A 14,279-nucleotide genomic window follows, 5' to 3' on the forward strand; every position below is an offset into this window, starting at 1 on the left:
GCCCACAGGTAAACACATTTGATTGGCTTATGTCCCGCTGATGCCTTGCCCCGCCTTCCGGACGCGAGTTTCAAAAAGCGCTCTGCAGCCTCCGCTGTGTTTATTGGTACTAGAAAGAGGTTCACTGGAGAGTCAGGGACTTAGCAGTGAATCCCAGGGCTGGAAAAGCATGGGGTCTTCTCCAGTTCGCTCATTTTCCAAATGATGTGGCCGAGGCTTACAAAGTATCTGAGGGCAGGTCTGGGTCTGAAAGTGGGACGTCACCCTGAGCCAGGCTGGAGAGGTCAAAGAGCTCTGTTGGCCGAGCTCAGCGCCACAGCGCGCTGTGCCAGGAAGACTTTATTCTGCGCCTCCTGAGGTAAAGGGTAAAGAGAGGTGGAGATGAGACAGATCTTCTCTCCACCCGTGTCCCTTTCCATATTCCCCAGGACCCCTTCCCAGGGACCGGGCCTGGCTCACCGTCTCTATCTGGCGTTTGAGTTCAGAGATGAGGCGTCCATATGAGTTAGCCAGGGCCACGGTATACACCATCAGGATGCTAGAAGAGACGGAATGGAAGCTACTCCCCAAACGCCCTTAGAATATCTTCAACTTAGGGCTCTTTAGTAATCAGGAGTCTGGACCTCCTCCTTCAGACTCAAGAAGTCTAGTATCCCAGCCCCCTCCTTTCCTCAGACCCAAGAGTCTGGACCCCCAGCCCCCTTCTCTCTTGGAAGCAGGCAGCGGGACCCCAGGTCAGATATTCAAACTCAGACCCAGGAGTCTAGGGCTCTCACCTGGAGATCAGCAGAAGGGGCACAGCAAAAGCCTGGGTCCCCAGGAAGAAGAGAAATTCCTGGGCAGTCTGAGGGAGCTTGCAAATAGACTCGGGGATCTCGGCCCAGATGGACGACTGCCCCCGGAACGGACCACACAGCTTAGAAGGTGGGATCCTGAAGTCAGAGACAGGCAGAGCTCAAGGATGGCCAAAAGTCAGAACCCTGGAGAAAGGAGGAAGGAGGGAGGGAGAGAGAGGCAGGTGCCTCTCACACTTACAGGAAGATGCTATAAAGCACAGGAACGGTGGAGCTGGCCAGACCCAGGAGAAGGACCAGGGGGAAGAAGAAGTTCACAGTGGAGGCCCGAAAGTTGCGGGAGGCCGGGGAGCAGGTGGAGAAGAGGGTGATCTGGTTGGGGGGGGGGGGGATGAGGGAATCTGAGCCCCAGACTCTCCTTCTCCACCATCCAGGAGCCCTGGTCCCTGGCCTCCTCTCCTCAGTCAGGGTCCAGGAGCCCCAGTTCTTTTCCACTATCAGACACAGGAGTCCGGGTCCCCCCTTCCCTCAGACCTAAAAGTTGGGATGCCCTGGACCCCTCCTTCTCCCACATCCAGGAGTCTGTCCTCCAGACCCACCCTCCGTCAGGATCTAGTAGTCCACGACCCTGGCATCCTCCCCCGCCGGGACCCAGTAGTCATATCCCTCAGTCCCCTCCTCCCCCCAGGACCCAGAAGCCCAAGCCCCAATACCTCCCGCTTCAGACCCAAGGGTGCTCCCCACCCCTCACCTTCTTCAAATAGAAAAGCAGCAGAAACTTGGCCGTGTTGAGCAAAGGCAGTAAAGGGCAGAAAAAACTCCCCACCCAGACCACTGTCTGTGCGTAGAGGAGCCCCAGCACTTCGTCAGGCACCTGGAACTCCAGGGTCCCCGCAAAACGACCCAGCGCCCCGGGACAGAGGCCACAGAGCAGCCTGAGGGGCGGGGTGAGGCCGGGCCGAATCAGAGGCGGGCCGGCCACGGGTTTCCCCGCCTTCACCGTCCCGCCCACCAATCGGAAGTGAGCATATCTGGGGGTGGGGCGGAGCCTGCAAGGTTCTGGAGGGGGTGTGTCTAGAGGGCGGGGCTTGAGGGGTAGAGGTAATCATGGCAGTAGGGACAGGGCCACAGGGAAGTGACTATCAAACTCGTGGAGGGGCGGGGTCTGCGGACAGGGCAGTCAGAGGCAGGGCTAGAGAGGGGCGGGGCGAAAGAGAAAACTGGGTGCGGGGCGGGGCCACAGCAAGGGGCGGGACTCTCACTTCCGAGGAAACTGGATGAGCAGCGTGACTGCCAGGCCGGTCAGGAGGTCAAACAGCAGGAGTTTGTACATCTCCTGTCCCAGGCGAGTCTCCCAGCACTGAGGAAGGAAGAACAGGTCATAAAGACCTCAGGACCCAGACACCTGTAGACCCGAACGTCTGAGTCTCCAAACTGCAAGCATATGAGATTCTATCAATACTTTCTCTGGGGGTCTTTAGGGTTTTTTTTAATCCATACCCCTGTCCTCAAGGGGAAGGTATTCTAGCACCCCAAGCTCCCCTTTCCTCCCAAGCCAGGGGTCCGGACCCACCGGGCTCCTCCTTTCCTTCAAGGACCCAGGAGTCCGTCCCCCACCACCCCTCATCCTCACCGGAAGTTCTCTGTAATTGTAGCCACAGGTTTTGCACTCCTCAGCGTCCGCATCTCCCCCGCAAGTGATCTGATACCAGAGAGACGAGAGCAGGACCGGCAGGGAGACCAGGCGGAGAAACATTGTCCTGGCAAGGGGAAGAGAGAGAAAGGGAATCAGCACTGACCGAGTGCCCACCACGTGCCTGGACCCTCCTGTGTGGAGCGTGCTCACAATTCTCCCCATTTCCCAGATGAAGAAAACTGAGGCTCAGTGACAGGAAGAGTCGGGATTTGAATCCAGATCCCACTGGATCCCATATCCTGACGATTTCAGTCTCTTATTTGCTACAACCAATGTCCCCCGACCAGCCCCACCATCATCCCCAGCCCACCCCAGGAGTCCAGAACCTGAGCAGGATAAAAACGATCTGGCGGCTCCTGGTGTAGCCCTCCAGTGGGGCAATGAGCTTGAACACCGGTGGCAGCACGAAGTTGACCCCGGAGATGAAGATGGACGGAAGGTACTCCACCACGAGCTTCAGCAGTGGCGTCCCCTGGATATGACGCATCTCCTAGGAGGGAGGGTGGACCAAGAGAAGAGGCTCTGGGGTCCTTCAGGAGCCATGCTTAACATCCTCCCCCAGCCTCTTCCTCCTTCATCACCCTGAAGTCCAAAGTCCAAACATAATCCGCCCCCCCCCCCCCCCCACACACCAATCCCTCCTCTCTGAGATTCCAGGAATCATAGGCCTCAGTCTCCTCCACCCCTGGAAATGTAGGTACCAGACCCTTTCCTCCCCCAGGGCCCTCCACACCTGCAGCTTCGCAGTGGCCCCTGTAGCCCAGTAGACGCCGTAGAGGGCTGCTCCCAGGAGTGCCACCACCGCCATGTTGAGCAGCACCCGCACCGACCACACCCTGGCTTGTTGGCCCAGCGTCCGCACCGCAGCCTGGCGCCGCACCGCTGCTTCCTCCAGCTCCACCTAAGGCCGGAAGAGACGTCCACCTGGGTTCCATTACCCTAGGTGCAGCCTGTGGTCCAGAGCCCAGGCTCAACGTGAACCGATGCAGCACCGCCCCTCCAACAACATCTATAATCCTTATCCCAGCCCATCCAGGGCCCTCCAGGTGACAATTGAGATCTGGCTCCGCCCCCAAGACCCCGCCCAACACGTCCAGCTCCTCCCAGGACCCGCCCAGCACTCTTGCCTGGTGTTTGGAGTTACAGTTCTACTTTATCGAGCCCTTTCTGGCCACACCCTTCTCTTAACTTTGAACCGAGGAGCTTTAGGTACCACCCGTTTCCTGCTGCTAGCTTCTTCCTGTACCCTTTGACTTCAGGCATCCCTTGGCCCCTTTCCCCCAAGGCCCGCCTCCTTAGAAGAAAGCTCCGCCCAGCGTCTCTCTGGAGGCCCGGTCCCTGGTCTAGGCCCCGCCCATTCTCTCAGCCCCGCCCCCTCGGGTGACATCTGGTTGTAGGCCCCCCCACCCCTAAGCGCACCTGCAACTCAAATAGGATGTTGCGCTGGCGCAGCCGCACGTGGACCTTCCCGCTGAGGCCAAAGTCCCAGGCGGAGAACACCCGGTGGCTGTAGCTGGTCACGGCCCCTGACTCAGCCAACAGCGTCTGCTTCAGGCCAGACACCGAGCTAAGAGAGGGGAGATCCGAGAGACGGGGTGTAGCAGGACAGCCACAAGCAGGGGGGATCCCCCTCTCCCCTTCTGGGGCAAACAGGGAAAATGAACTCTAAGACCTTGGGCATTTGGAGAGCTGCTACCTGGTGGAGACACATACAGTCATTGTCGCCAAAGACCAAGAAAGAGATGCAGAGAGGCCCAGAGGAGGCCAGACACCCAAGAAGAAAAGGCGGAAACCTAAGAGATAACGACAGCTCTCCAGAGAGAAGAGAACAGAGACCCTGGGGAGAGAGAGATTCAGAGGGAAGACTGAGACCCCCAAAGGGGGGCAGAGATTCCAAGAAAAGGGGACCAAGACTCAGAGAAAAAGAGACGGAGAAAGGGGTGGTCAGAGACTCAGAAGAGGAGGGGGCAGGTAAAGAGACTGGAGAGAGGGGGACAGAGACCCAGGGAGGGGATAGAAAACCAGAGAAAAGGAAAGAAACAGAAAACAGCAGGAAGACTCCACATCCACCTTCGCCGCCCCGGCGCTGGCCCCCATCACCTCTCAAGTGGGCCCAGAGGACTCCCACCTGCTCTCCCTGCTAACACCTGTGTCCGGTCTCCGCTCCCGAGCTAGTAGAGCGTTCCTTTCATGCGGATCCGATGGCATTCCCACTTAAAACCTATTCCGCAGCTTCTCTTTGTTTTTTGGTTGTTTTTTAAAAATCTTTTGGCTGTGCCCTGCAGCGTGTGGGATCTTAGTTCCCCGACCAGGGATGGAACCCGCGCCCCCTGCAGTGGAGGCGCAGAGTCTTAACCACTGGACCGCCAGGGAAGTCACAGCTTCTCTTTGTTCTTGAGTCCTAGGCTCCTTCATGGCATAGCCCCCCTGATCTGGCCCCCACCTACCTCTCCAAGCTCAAATCCTGTCCCCCCTCCTCCTCCTCGCCTTTCATTTCCCAACCTCTTTCCACCACAGGGCCTTTGCACTCACGGTCCCCTCCGTCTGCAATGCTGGTGTCTTGGCTGTTCACCTGGCTGGCTCCCTCCCAACATTCCAGTCTTCCTCTACAGGTCACTTCCTCAGAGAGTTCTTTACTGACCACTCCATCTAATGAGGGTCCCCACCCATTATTCTCTATCACACGGGGGCAGCAAACTACGGCCCTGGGACCAAATCCTGTTTTTGTAAATAAAGTTTGATTGGCACACAGCCACACCCACTCATTTTCCTACTGTCCACAGCTGCTTTTGCCCAGCAGACTCTAGTTGAGACAGAGACCACATGGCCTGCAAAGATGAAAATATTTCCTACCTGGCCTTCATTTTTTTTTTATCAGAAAAAAAATTGTGCTGATCCCTGCTCTATGCTCTATCGTATCCTCCCATTTGTTTTCTACATAGTACAGCTCCCAAACTCAAATTGCTGACTTGCCTGTTTATTTAACAGTCTTATCTTGAAATTTATCTCCCCTACTCGACTGTAAGCTGGACAAAGGTAGGGGGACCCCCATCTGGTGTTCCTGGGCCCTGTCACGGTGCCTGGCATTTAGGAAACACTCCTCTTTTCTTTTTTTTTTTTTAAGTTCTTGGTTTCTTTCTTGATCCTAGTGCCTTCCCTTGGGGATCTCCCAGGCTTGCCTGAATGCCAGTGAGTCTCAGGTTTGTAACTTCAGTCCAGACTCCTCTGCAGAACCCACGTATGCAACTGCCTACTCAATATTCCCTCATCAGTCCAAAAGGCATCCCGGAATCATCTGGTCCAAAACTGCACCCCGGATATTCCCTGACAAAGCCTGTTCTTTCTACAGCCCTCCCCATCTCAACTGACAGCAAACACCTGGAGTCATTCTTAACTTCCATCATTCGCCACACCCCACATGCAATTATTAGAGAATCCTGTGGGCTTTCCTCTCAACATATATACAGTCTCCCTTTATATAAAGAACAAATGGGCCAAAAGCAAGCTATAGGGTCAATAGAAACAATGGTGGTTGGGCACGTGGGGGGATGGAGTAAGCTGAGGAGATACTGAGGAGCTTCTGGAAGCTAGTCATGTTCTATTTCCTGATGTGGATGGGAAATGTACCAAGATCTATACTTTGGTTCGTCCATTTTTCTGGGGTGGTGGTGGTGGTGGTGGTGGTGGTGGTGGTGGTGGTGGTGGTGGTGGTGGTGGTGGTGGTGGTGGTGGTGGTGGTGGTGTGTGTGTGTGTGTGTGTGTGTGTGTGTGTGTGTGTGTGTGTGTGTGTGTGTGTGTGTGTGTGTGTGTGTGTGTGTGTGTTTTGTCATGCCATGCAGCTTTCAGGATCTTAGTTCCCCGACCAGGGATTGAACCCAGGCCCCAGCAGTGAAAGCACAGCGTCCTAACCACTGGACCACCAGGGAATTCCCTGTGATTTTTTATTTTTAACGAGAAATATATATGGTCAACTAATATTCGACAAGGAGGCCCACATACTCAGTGGGGAAAGGACAGTCTCTTCAATAAATGGTGTTGGGAAAACTGGATATCCACATGCAGAAGACTGACATTAGACCCCAACCTTAAACCATTCACAAAAATTAACTCTAAATGGATTTAATACTTAAGCATAAGACCTGAAACTGAAAAACTCCTAGAAGAAAACAGAAGAAAGTCTCCTTGACGTTGGTCTGAGCAATGTTCTTTTGGATGTGACACCAAAAGCACAAGTAACCAAAGGAAAAATTAATAAATGGGGCTACTAAAAAGCTTATACACAGCAAAAGAAACAATCCAAAAAAGGAAGAGGCAACCTACAGAATGAGAGAAAATACTTGCATATCATCTATCTGATAAAGGGTTAATATCTAAAATATAGAAAGAATTCATAGAACTCAATAGCAAAAAAACAAAACACCAACCAACCAACCAACCCAAACAACCCCATTAAAAAATGGGCAGAGGAATTGAATAGACATTTTTTTCAAAGAAGACAAGCAGATGGCCGACAGGTATATAAAAAGGTGCTCAACGTCACTAATCATCCGGGAAATGCAAATCAAAATCATGAGCTATCACCTCACACCTGTCAGAAAGATTATCACCGGGCTTCCCCTGGTGGCACAGTGGTTAAGAATCCGCCTACCAATGCAGGGGACACGGGTTCGAGCCCTGGTCCAGGAAGATCCCATGGAGCAACTAAGCCTGTGCGCCACAACTGCTGAGCCCGTGTGCCACAACTACTGAAGCTTGCACGCCTAGAGCCCGTGCTCCGCAACAAGAGGAGACACCGCAATGAGAAGCCTGCGCACTGCAGCGAAGAGTAGCCCCCGCTCACTGCAACTAGAGAAAGCCTGCGCGCAGCAACGAAGACCCAACGCAGCCAAAAATAAAAAATTAATTAATTAATTTTTAAAAAAAAGAAAGAAAGGCTGTCACCAAGAAGGTAAGAGATAACAGATGTTGGAGAGGATGTGGAAAAACAGGAACCCTTGTGCCTTGTGCAATGATAACAGGAATGTAAATTGACTCAGACACTAAGGAAAACAGTATGGAGTTTCCTCAAAAAAATTAAAAATGGAACTACCATATGATCCAGCAATCCCACTTCTGGGTATTTATCCAAAGAGAATGAAAACAGGATCTCAAAGGGATATCTGCCCCTGCACGTTCACTGCAGCATCATTCACAGTAGTCAAGATATGGGAACAACCTAAGTGTCTGTCAACAGATGATATATTTTATATATATACACAATGGAATATTATTCAGCCATGAAAAAAGAAGGAACTCTTGCCATCTGAGACAACAGGGATGGACCTGGAGGGCATTATGCTAAATGAGATAAGTCAGACAGAGAAAGACAAATACTGTATGAGATATCACTTATATGTGGAACCTAAAAAAGCCAAACACATAGAAGCAGATTAGAACAGTAGTTACCAGGGCTGGGGCGGTGGGTGCAGGAACTGGGGAGATGTGGTTCAAAGGGTACCAACATCCAGTTATAAGATGAGTAAGTTCTGGGGATCTAATGTACAATATTCTGCCTGTCGTTAACGGTGCTGCATTATATACTTGAAAGTTGCTAAGAAAGTAGATCTTAAATGTTCTCGCCAAAAAAAGAAATGGTAACTGACTTGATGGAGGTGTTAGCTAACCTATGGTGGTAATCATATTGCGATATATAAAGGCATCAAATCAACACAGTGTACGCCATCAACCTACACAATGTTACGTGTCAATTATATCTCAATGACGCGGGGGGAAAAAAGAAATTCAATGGAAAAAAAAAAAAAAAACTAAACCCAAAACTGACCACTTGTCACCACCCTGGTCCAAGCCACCTCTCTTGGTGAGTTTTGCAATTGATTGCAATAATCTCATAACTATTCTACTTGCTGCTGCCTTGCCCTTAAGCTCTCTCCGTCCCTTTCCCTCTCCCCAGCTCCCCTCTCTTCCATAGAGCCATAGATTCTTTTCTTTTAAAACCTAAATCAGATCAGGGTGATCTGCTCAGGCACCTGCAATGAGTCCCATCTCAGAAATAATCCCAATTCTTTACAGAATGTGGGCCCATCCCCTACTGCTCCCCCCTCTCTACTCGCCCCCTGCCTCTCTCTGATCCAGCCCCACACGCCTCCTTGTGCACCCTGAAACACGCCAGCCCTGCTCCTGCCTTGCTCCAGCTGCACCCTCTGCCTGGAATACCTTTCCCCAGGTATCTGAGTGACCAAATCCCTCACTTTCTCAATGTCTTTGCCTAAACACCATGTCCTCAATGAAGCTTCCCAGACACCCTATTAAAACAGCAGCATGGGGGCTTCCCTTGTGGCACAGTGGTTAAGAATCCGCCTGCCAATGCAGGGGACACGGGTTCGAGCCCTGGTCCGGGAAGATCCCACATGATGCGGAGCAACTAAGCCCGTGCACCACAACTACTCAGCACACAAGCCACAACTACTCAGCCCACGAGCCACAACTACTGAAGCCCACGCGCCTAGAGCCCGTGCTCCACCACAAGAGAAGCACTGCAATGAGAAACCTGCGCACAATAACGAAGAGTAGCCCCCGCTCGCCGCAACTAGAGAAAGCCCGCGCGCAGCAACGAAGATCCAATGCAGCCAAAAATAAATAACAACAACAACAACAAAACACACACAAAAAAACAGCAGCCTGGCCTTTCTCCGGTAAGTGGCCTGAGGTGACCTCTAAAAATGGTTCGCTATTCACTTGACCCAGAAAACCCCACAAAATCATGCAAGTCAAGAGGTTCAAATCTTTGTGTTCACTTTAAGAACACTCGTGAAACTGCCCAGGCCATTAAGCGTATGCATATCCAAAAAGCCACCAAGTATCCGAAGGATGTCACTTTAAAGAAGCAATGTGGATTTTTTGATGATGCGGATTCACTTTGTTATACAGCAGAAACTAACACAACATTGTAAAGCAATTATACTCCAATAAAGATGTTTAAAGAAAAAAACAAAAAAAGCGATGTGTGCCATTCCGTCGTTACAATGGTGGAGTTGGTAGGTGTCCCCAGGCCAAACAGTGGGGCTGGACGCAGGGTCGGTGACCCAAAAAGAGTGCTGAATTTTCACTGCACATGCTCAAAAATGCAGAGAGTTAATGCTGAACTTAAGGGCTTAGATGTAGACTCTCCGGTCACTGAGCACATCCAGGTGAACAAAGCCCCCAAGATGCGGTGCAGAACTTACAGAGCTCATGGTCAGATCAACCCATACGTGAGCTCTCCCTGCCACACTGAGATGCCCCTTACTGAAAAAGGACAGATTGTTCCTAAACCAGAAGAGGAGGTTGCCCAGAAGAAAAAGCTGTCCCAGAAGAAACGGAAGAAACAAAAACTTATGGCCCGGGAATAAATAGTGCAAAAAATAAATGCAAAAAAAAGTGAAAACAAAAAACCCCCAGCAGCCTGGGGAGTTCCCTGGCGGTCCAGTGGTTAGGACTCAATACTTTCACTGCTGGGGCCCGGGTTCAATCCCTGGTCAGGGAACTAAGATCCCACAAGCTGTGTGGTGTGGAGAAAACAAAACAAAACAAAACAGCAGCAACCTGGCCCAGTATCACTGTCAATGCCCCTCACCTGCTCTGCTTGTACCCGATCACCCTCTAACAAGCCATGCAATCCACTCATTAGGGCTTATTGCTTATCACTCGTCTCTCCTGTTAAAATGTCAGCTCCCCCAGGACCAGACTCTGTTGGGTTTTTGTTTGTTTGTTCTTTTTTGCCAGCTGCCTAGAACAATGCCCGGCCCATAGTATCTGCTCAATAAATATCTGTTGCATGAGTGAATGAATCACCTCTGTTTGTTTAGCATTCTCCCCTCCAGAAAAGATGGAATTAATTTGCTTGCTTGTTTAATATCTTACCTTCCCCACTAGACTGTAAGTCACAGGAGGGAGAAACTTCTCATCTTTATCCCTGGCCTGCAGCAATCATGAAGCATTTTAAAATTCGATTGCAACTCAAACGGAGAGAAAGGGACCACAGAGCAAGACTCGGGATTCTGGAGGAGGGGGATCTATCACTGCTACTCCCCCATGGTCTGGGGGGCCTGGGCGTAGGGGTGGCACTGACCGGTGCAGGGTGAGCAGCAGGTAGAGGAGGCAAACGGCGAAGGTGCAGCACAGGTAGGTGATGGCCAGGTGTGAGCGGGGCGGGTAGAACCCATAGAAGAGAGGAGACCATTCTAGAAAACCCTGGGGAAGGAAAGGCAGGGCAGAGGTCACCACGGGTCTGGGTGGAGGCAGGGTTCAGGGAGCTGGGCCATCAGGGTCGGGGGTCACTGAGGGCACTAGGGCTCAGAGCGGGGGCTTCCCAGGGACCCAGGCACGCACCTCTCCGGAGAGCAAATTGAAGAGCTCGGTGGAGAAGGCGACCAGGCCCTGAGAGCCGGGGCTGTAGGAGCCGCAGGGTGAGGAGGCGTTAGGGGCAGGGGGACCAGGGGGCGCCCCTTCCAACCAGGTGGGCAGCAGAATCATGCAGGCTGTAAGCACGGAGGCCAGCACGTTGAGAAGCAGCAGGAAGCGCAGCAGGGAGAAGTAGGACTTAGTGCCGGCGCCAAACTGGCCTGCAGGGGGCAGCAGAGAGGCCGCGGGCTCCTTTCTCGTCCCAGGCCCCTCCTCCCTCAGACCCGGGAGTTCAGCCCCCAGCCCCTCCTCCCTCAGGCCCAGGGGTCCAGGCCCCCGGCCCCTCCCACCTCAGACCCAGGGGTCCGGGTCACCAGCCCCTCCTCCCTCAGACCCAGGGGTCCAGTCCCGTCCCAAGATGCCAGACCAAAGCCCACTGTACCCCCAGTCCTCTTCAGCGTCCACTCCCAGGGCTGCATGGAGCGCAGGCCTTCCCGCACCTTCTCCTTCGACCTCCGAAGCAGAAGAGTCCAGTGGGCGGCCCTGGACCCCGAGCCCTGAGCCACTTGGTTCCTGGCAAGGCTCTGTCTGGGAGGGAAACAGAGTCAGACACAGAAAAGGAAGGGCCTAGTGGCCCCAAATGGAAACCACCCACATGTAGAAACAACCTAATCCTTGAACCAGGAAGTTAGTTGAAATATATTCCTAACACGGGATACTCCATAGCAATGAAAAGAAACACACCTAATGCTCAGCATAGGAAGACAGACAGAAAATACAGACTGCAGGGTTCGATTTACACAAAGGCACAGAGCAAGCACAGTTAAACTCTTCTCTTTAGGGCTACACACAGGTGACAAAGCTATGAAGAAAAGCAAGGAATGATCCTCAGTGAAAGTCTGGGAAGAAGAAAGGGGGTTGCCCTAGGTGGCGTTTACCTGGGCCCTCACTTTGGGAAAACTCTTTAAGTTTCTACATGGTGTTTCATGCACTTTGCTGTCAGCAAATACCATCATGAAGTAAAAAATGAAAAAAAAAAAGAAAAAAGAAAGGTAGTTGTGATATTGTGATTTATAATAAGAAATATATATTTGGTAGTGTATGATGATCTCACATGTGGAATCTAAAAAAACCGAACTCAAAAGAATAAATAAATAAAAATTTAAAAAAAAACCAAACCAAACTCAAAAGAGCTTAGGATGGCGTTTACCAGGGGCTGGGGATAGGGTAGGGAAATGGAGATGTTGGTCAAAGAGTACAAACTTCCAGTTATAAGATGAATAAATTCTGGGGATTTAAGGTATAGCTTGGTGATTGTAGCTCATAATACTGTGTTGTATACTTGAAGCTTGCTAGGAGAGTAGATCTTCAATGTTCTGACCACTGAAAAGAAATAGTAATTATGTGACATGATGGAGATGTTGGCTAGCGCTACTGGGGTAATCACTTTGCAATATATCAATATAAGTGTATCAAATCAACACATTGTACACCTTAAACTTGCACGATGCTGTATGTCAACTGTACCTAAATAAAACTGGAAAAAACTTTTTAAAAAAGTATATATTCGGTCTTCGTCCTGTTTCTGGCACACAGTTCTTAAATCCTCGAGTTTCCTAAGTGGTGACAGTGTGATAAAGGTGCCTTTTTCTTTTTTTTTAAAGGTGCCTTTTTTTATGTTAATGAGGTTGTATCTCCAGGTAGATAGCGTCAGAATTGAGTTGAATTGTTGGACACCAAGCTAGTGTCAGAGCGTCAGAAAACTCCCCACGTATCGGAATCGGTGTCAGGATTATGTAAGGAACAAGGGTCAGTTTTCAAGGGCTCCCTGAAGAGTCACACAGGGCCCCGTTCTCGGAAGGGCGTCCCACTTGCTGCGCTGTTTGAATGCTGTGCTCTTGCCGTCTTAAAATGAGTAATAATTGTTGAACGGGAGACCCAGCATTTTCAGCTTTCACTGGGTCCGTAAATTATGTAGCGGGAAAGAGGAAAGAAAGAAATGAAAGAGTGATAGGCTTTGAAGAGGGGGAGGCAGAGACAGACATAAAGCAGAGAGGAAAAAAACCTGACAGATTTCAGACACCCAGAGAGAAATAGAGGCAGACAGCCTTGGAGGGACAGACGACACAAAGAGACGAGAACTTGGGAGAGAGAGAGAGAGGAGAAAGAATCCCGGAGACAGGACTCCTTGCAATCAGAGAAGCACAAACACGGACAGGAGAGAAAGAAACCCAGAGGCAGCTCTGAGAGAGGCAGGGACTGACAGAAGGACAGAGTGAGATGGAGACAGAGCCTCCAACGAGTGGGAGGATGGTCCACACCTGGCTGGGAGGTGGGAGGTGGGAGGTGGGCCTCACCTGTGTGCCCGTCTGGCCTGCATGGGCCACGGCAGTTCCCGGGAAGGGCCAGGCTCCTGCAGCTCCTTTTGTGTGGCTTCTGCAAGGGACTGGATGCTCCTCTGTCCGTCCTCCTCCTCCTCCACGGCCCCCCAGGGCAGCACCCCAGGGCCTCGGTACCGAAGGGTAGCAGCACTGGGGAGCTCATTAAGCACAGAGGACAGCGATGGACCTGGGGCAGGAGGACAGGCGGCTGGGAGGGTCCAGGCGTCCAGGCCCCCAGCCCCTCCCCCCTCAGGCCCAGGGGTCCAGACTCCCAGCCCCTCCCCCCTCAGATCCGGGAGTTTGGAATCCCCGGTCCCAGACACACCCCATAGCCCCGCCAAGCACCCAAGTGCGGCCCCTCCAGGCCCCTCCTATCCCGGGGCTGAGGAGTTCGCTCCTCAACTTCCTTTTCCGTCTAATTCAGGTTGTGATCCCGGCCCCTCCCATTCCTCAGATACCCTCAGATACTCCAGCCCCTAGCCCTCTCCTCCTCCAAGACTCCGGGTCTCCAGACTCCTCCCCAGGACCCAGAAGTCCCAGCCTCTGGGTCCCCTCTCCCCCAGAGACCCGGGAGCCGAAGCCCCTCCCCCTTCGGCCCTGGGGTCCCAGGAGGCGGACCTCCGTTCTCCGCCTCCCTCAGGACTTCTGCCAACCAGGGGAGTGGGACCTGACCTTCCTCGGGCTCCCCCACCTGTTCTGGCCTCCCGGGGTGCCGGCCACCCCCCAGAGGAGGCCCAGGCGTCCGGTTCCCACATCGGGCTCTCTTCCATGGCCCCAGCCGAGGATCTGTTTCCGTCTCTAGGGCCAGCTGAGCGGGGACTGCCCCAGGTGAGGGAGGAGCCTGAGACAGGGGCATACCTGGCCGCCAGGTGGCCCGGAGGAAATACACGGCACTTCCCATAAACTGTCAGGGCCTCTGCTCCGAAAGGTCTCCTGGGAGCTGAAGTCCACAGATGCCTGCGTGGCTCCCGGGGGGGCTGGGTGTTAGCACATCACAGAGGGATGCGGTGGTACAAGTCCCCCCACACT

The 14,279-nt window shown here is 52.5% G+C and overlaps 1 protein-coding gene across 4 annotated transcripts; it reads right to left on the reverse strand.

Moving 5' to 3' along the window:
- Positions 1-38: 38 nt before the first annotated feature.
- On the reverse strand, positions 39-14,218 carry TMC4 (transmembrane channel like 4). 4 transcript variants are annotated; one of them, XM_068527894.1, is made up of 15 exons: positions 13,942-14,100; positions 13,227-13,437; positions 11,312-11,457; positions 10,858-11,090; positions 10,598-10,719; positions 3,910-4,057; positions 3,224-3,391; positions 2,817-2,980; positions 2,428-2,554; positions 2,057-2,154; positions 1,546-1,729; positions 1,036-1,166; positions 777-932; positions 460-538; positions 39-353 (listed from the first exon to the last, which is right to left on the reverse strand). In XM_068527894.1, exons 1-15 carry the CDS (start codon positions 14,018-14,020, stop codon positions 285-287), a joined length of 2,115 nt encoding a protein of 704 aa, XP_068383995.1. In that variant the 5' UTR covers positions 14,021-14,100; the 3' UTR covers positions 39-284. The 4 variants fall into 4 exon arrangements, 3 of the variants coding, with proteins under 3 accessions (XP_068383995.1, XP_068383996.1, XP_068383997.1); XM_068527895.1 differs by lacking the exon at positions 13,942-14,100 and adding an exon at positions 14,109-14,218 and having other exon boundaries at positions 40-353; XM_068527896.1 differs by having other exon boundaries at positions 40-353; positions 10,858-11,006.
- Between the last annotated feature and the right edge of the window lie 61 nt (positions 14,219-14,279).

Source organism: Eschrichtius robustus, chromosome 19 (genome assembly GCF_028021215.1).
Source record: "Eschrichtius robustus isolate mEscRob2 chromosome 19, mEscRob2.pri, whole genome shotgun sequence".
NCBI lineage: Eukaryota > Metazoa > Chordata > Mammalia > Artiodactyla > Eschrichtiidae > Eschrichtius > Eschrichtius robustus.

Coding starts and splice junctions, on each gene's coding strand:
- TMC4 (XM_068527894.1), bottom strand. CDS start 14,020: ATGGAAGAGAGCCCGATGTGGGAACCGGACGCCTGGGCCTCCTCTGGG. Junction 11,458..13,226: donor CAGGCCAGACGGGCACACAG/GTGAGGCCCACC, acceptor TTTCCCTCCCAG/ACAGAGCCTTGCCAGGAACC. Junction 3,392..3,909: donor ACATCCTATTTGAGTTGCAG/GTGCGCTTAGGG, acceptor TTCCGGCCTTAG/GTGGAGCTGGAGGAAGCAGC.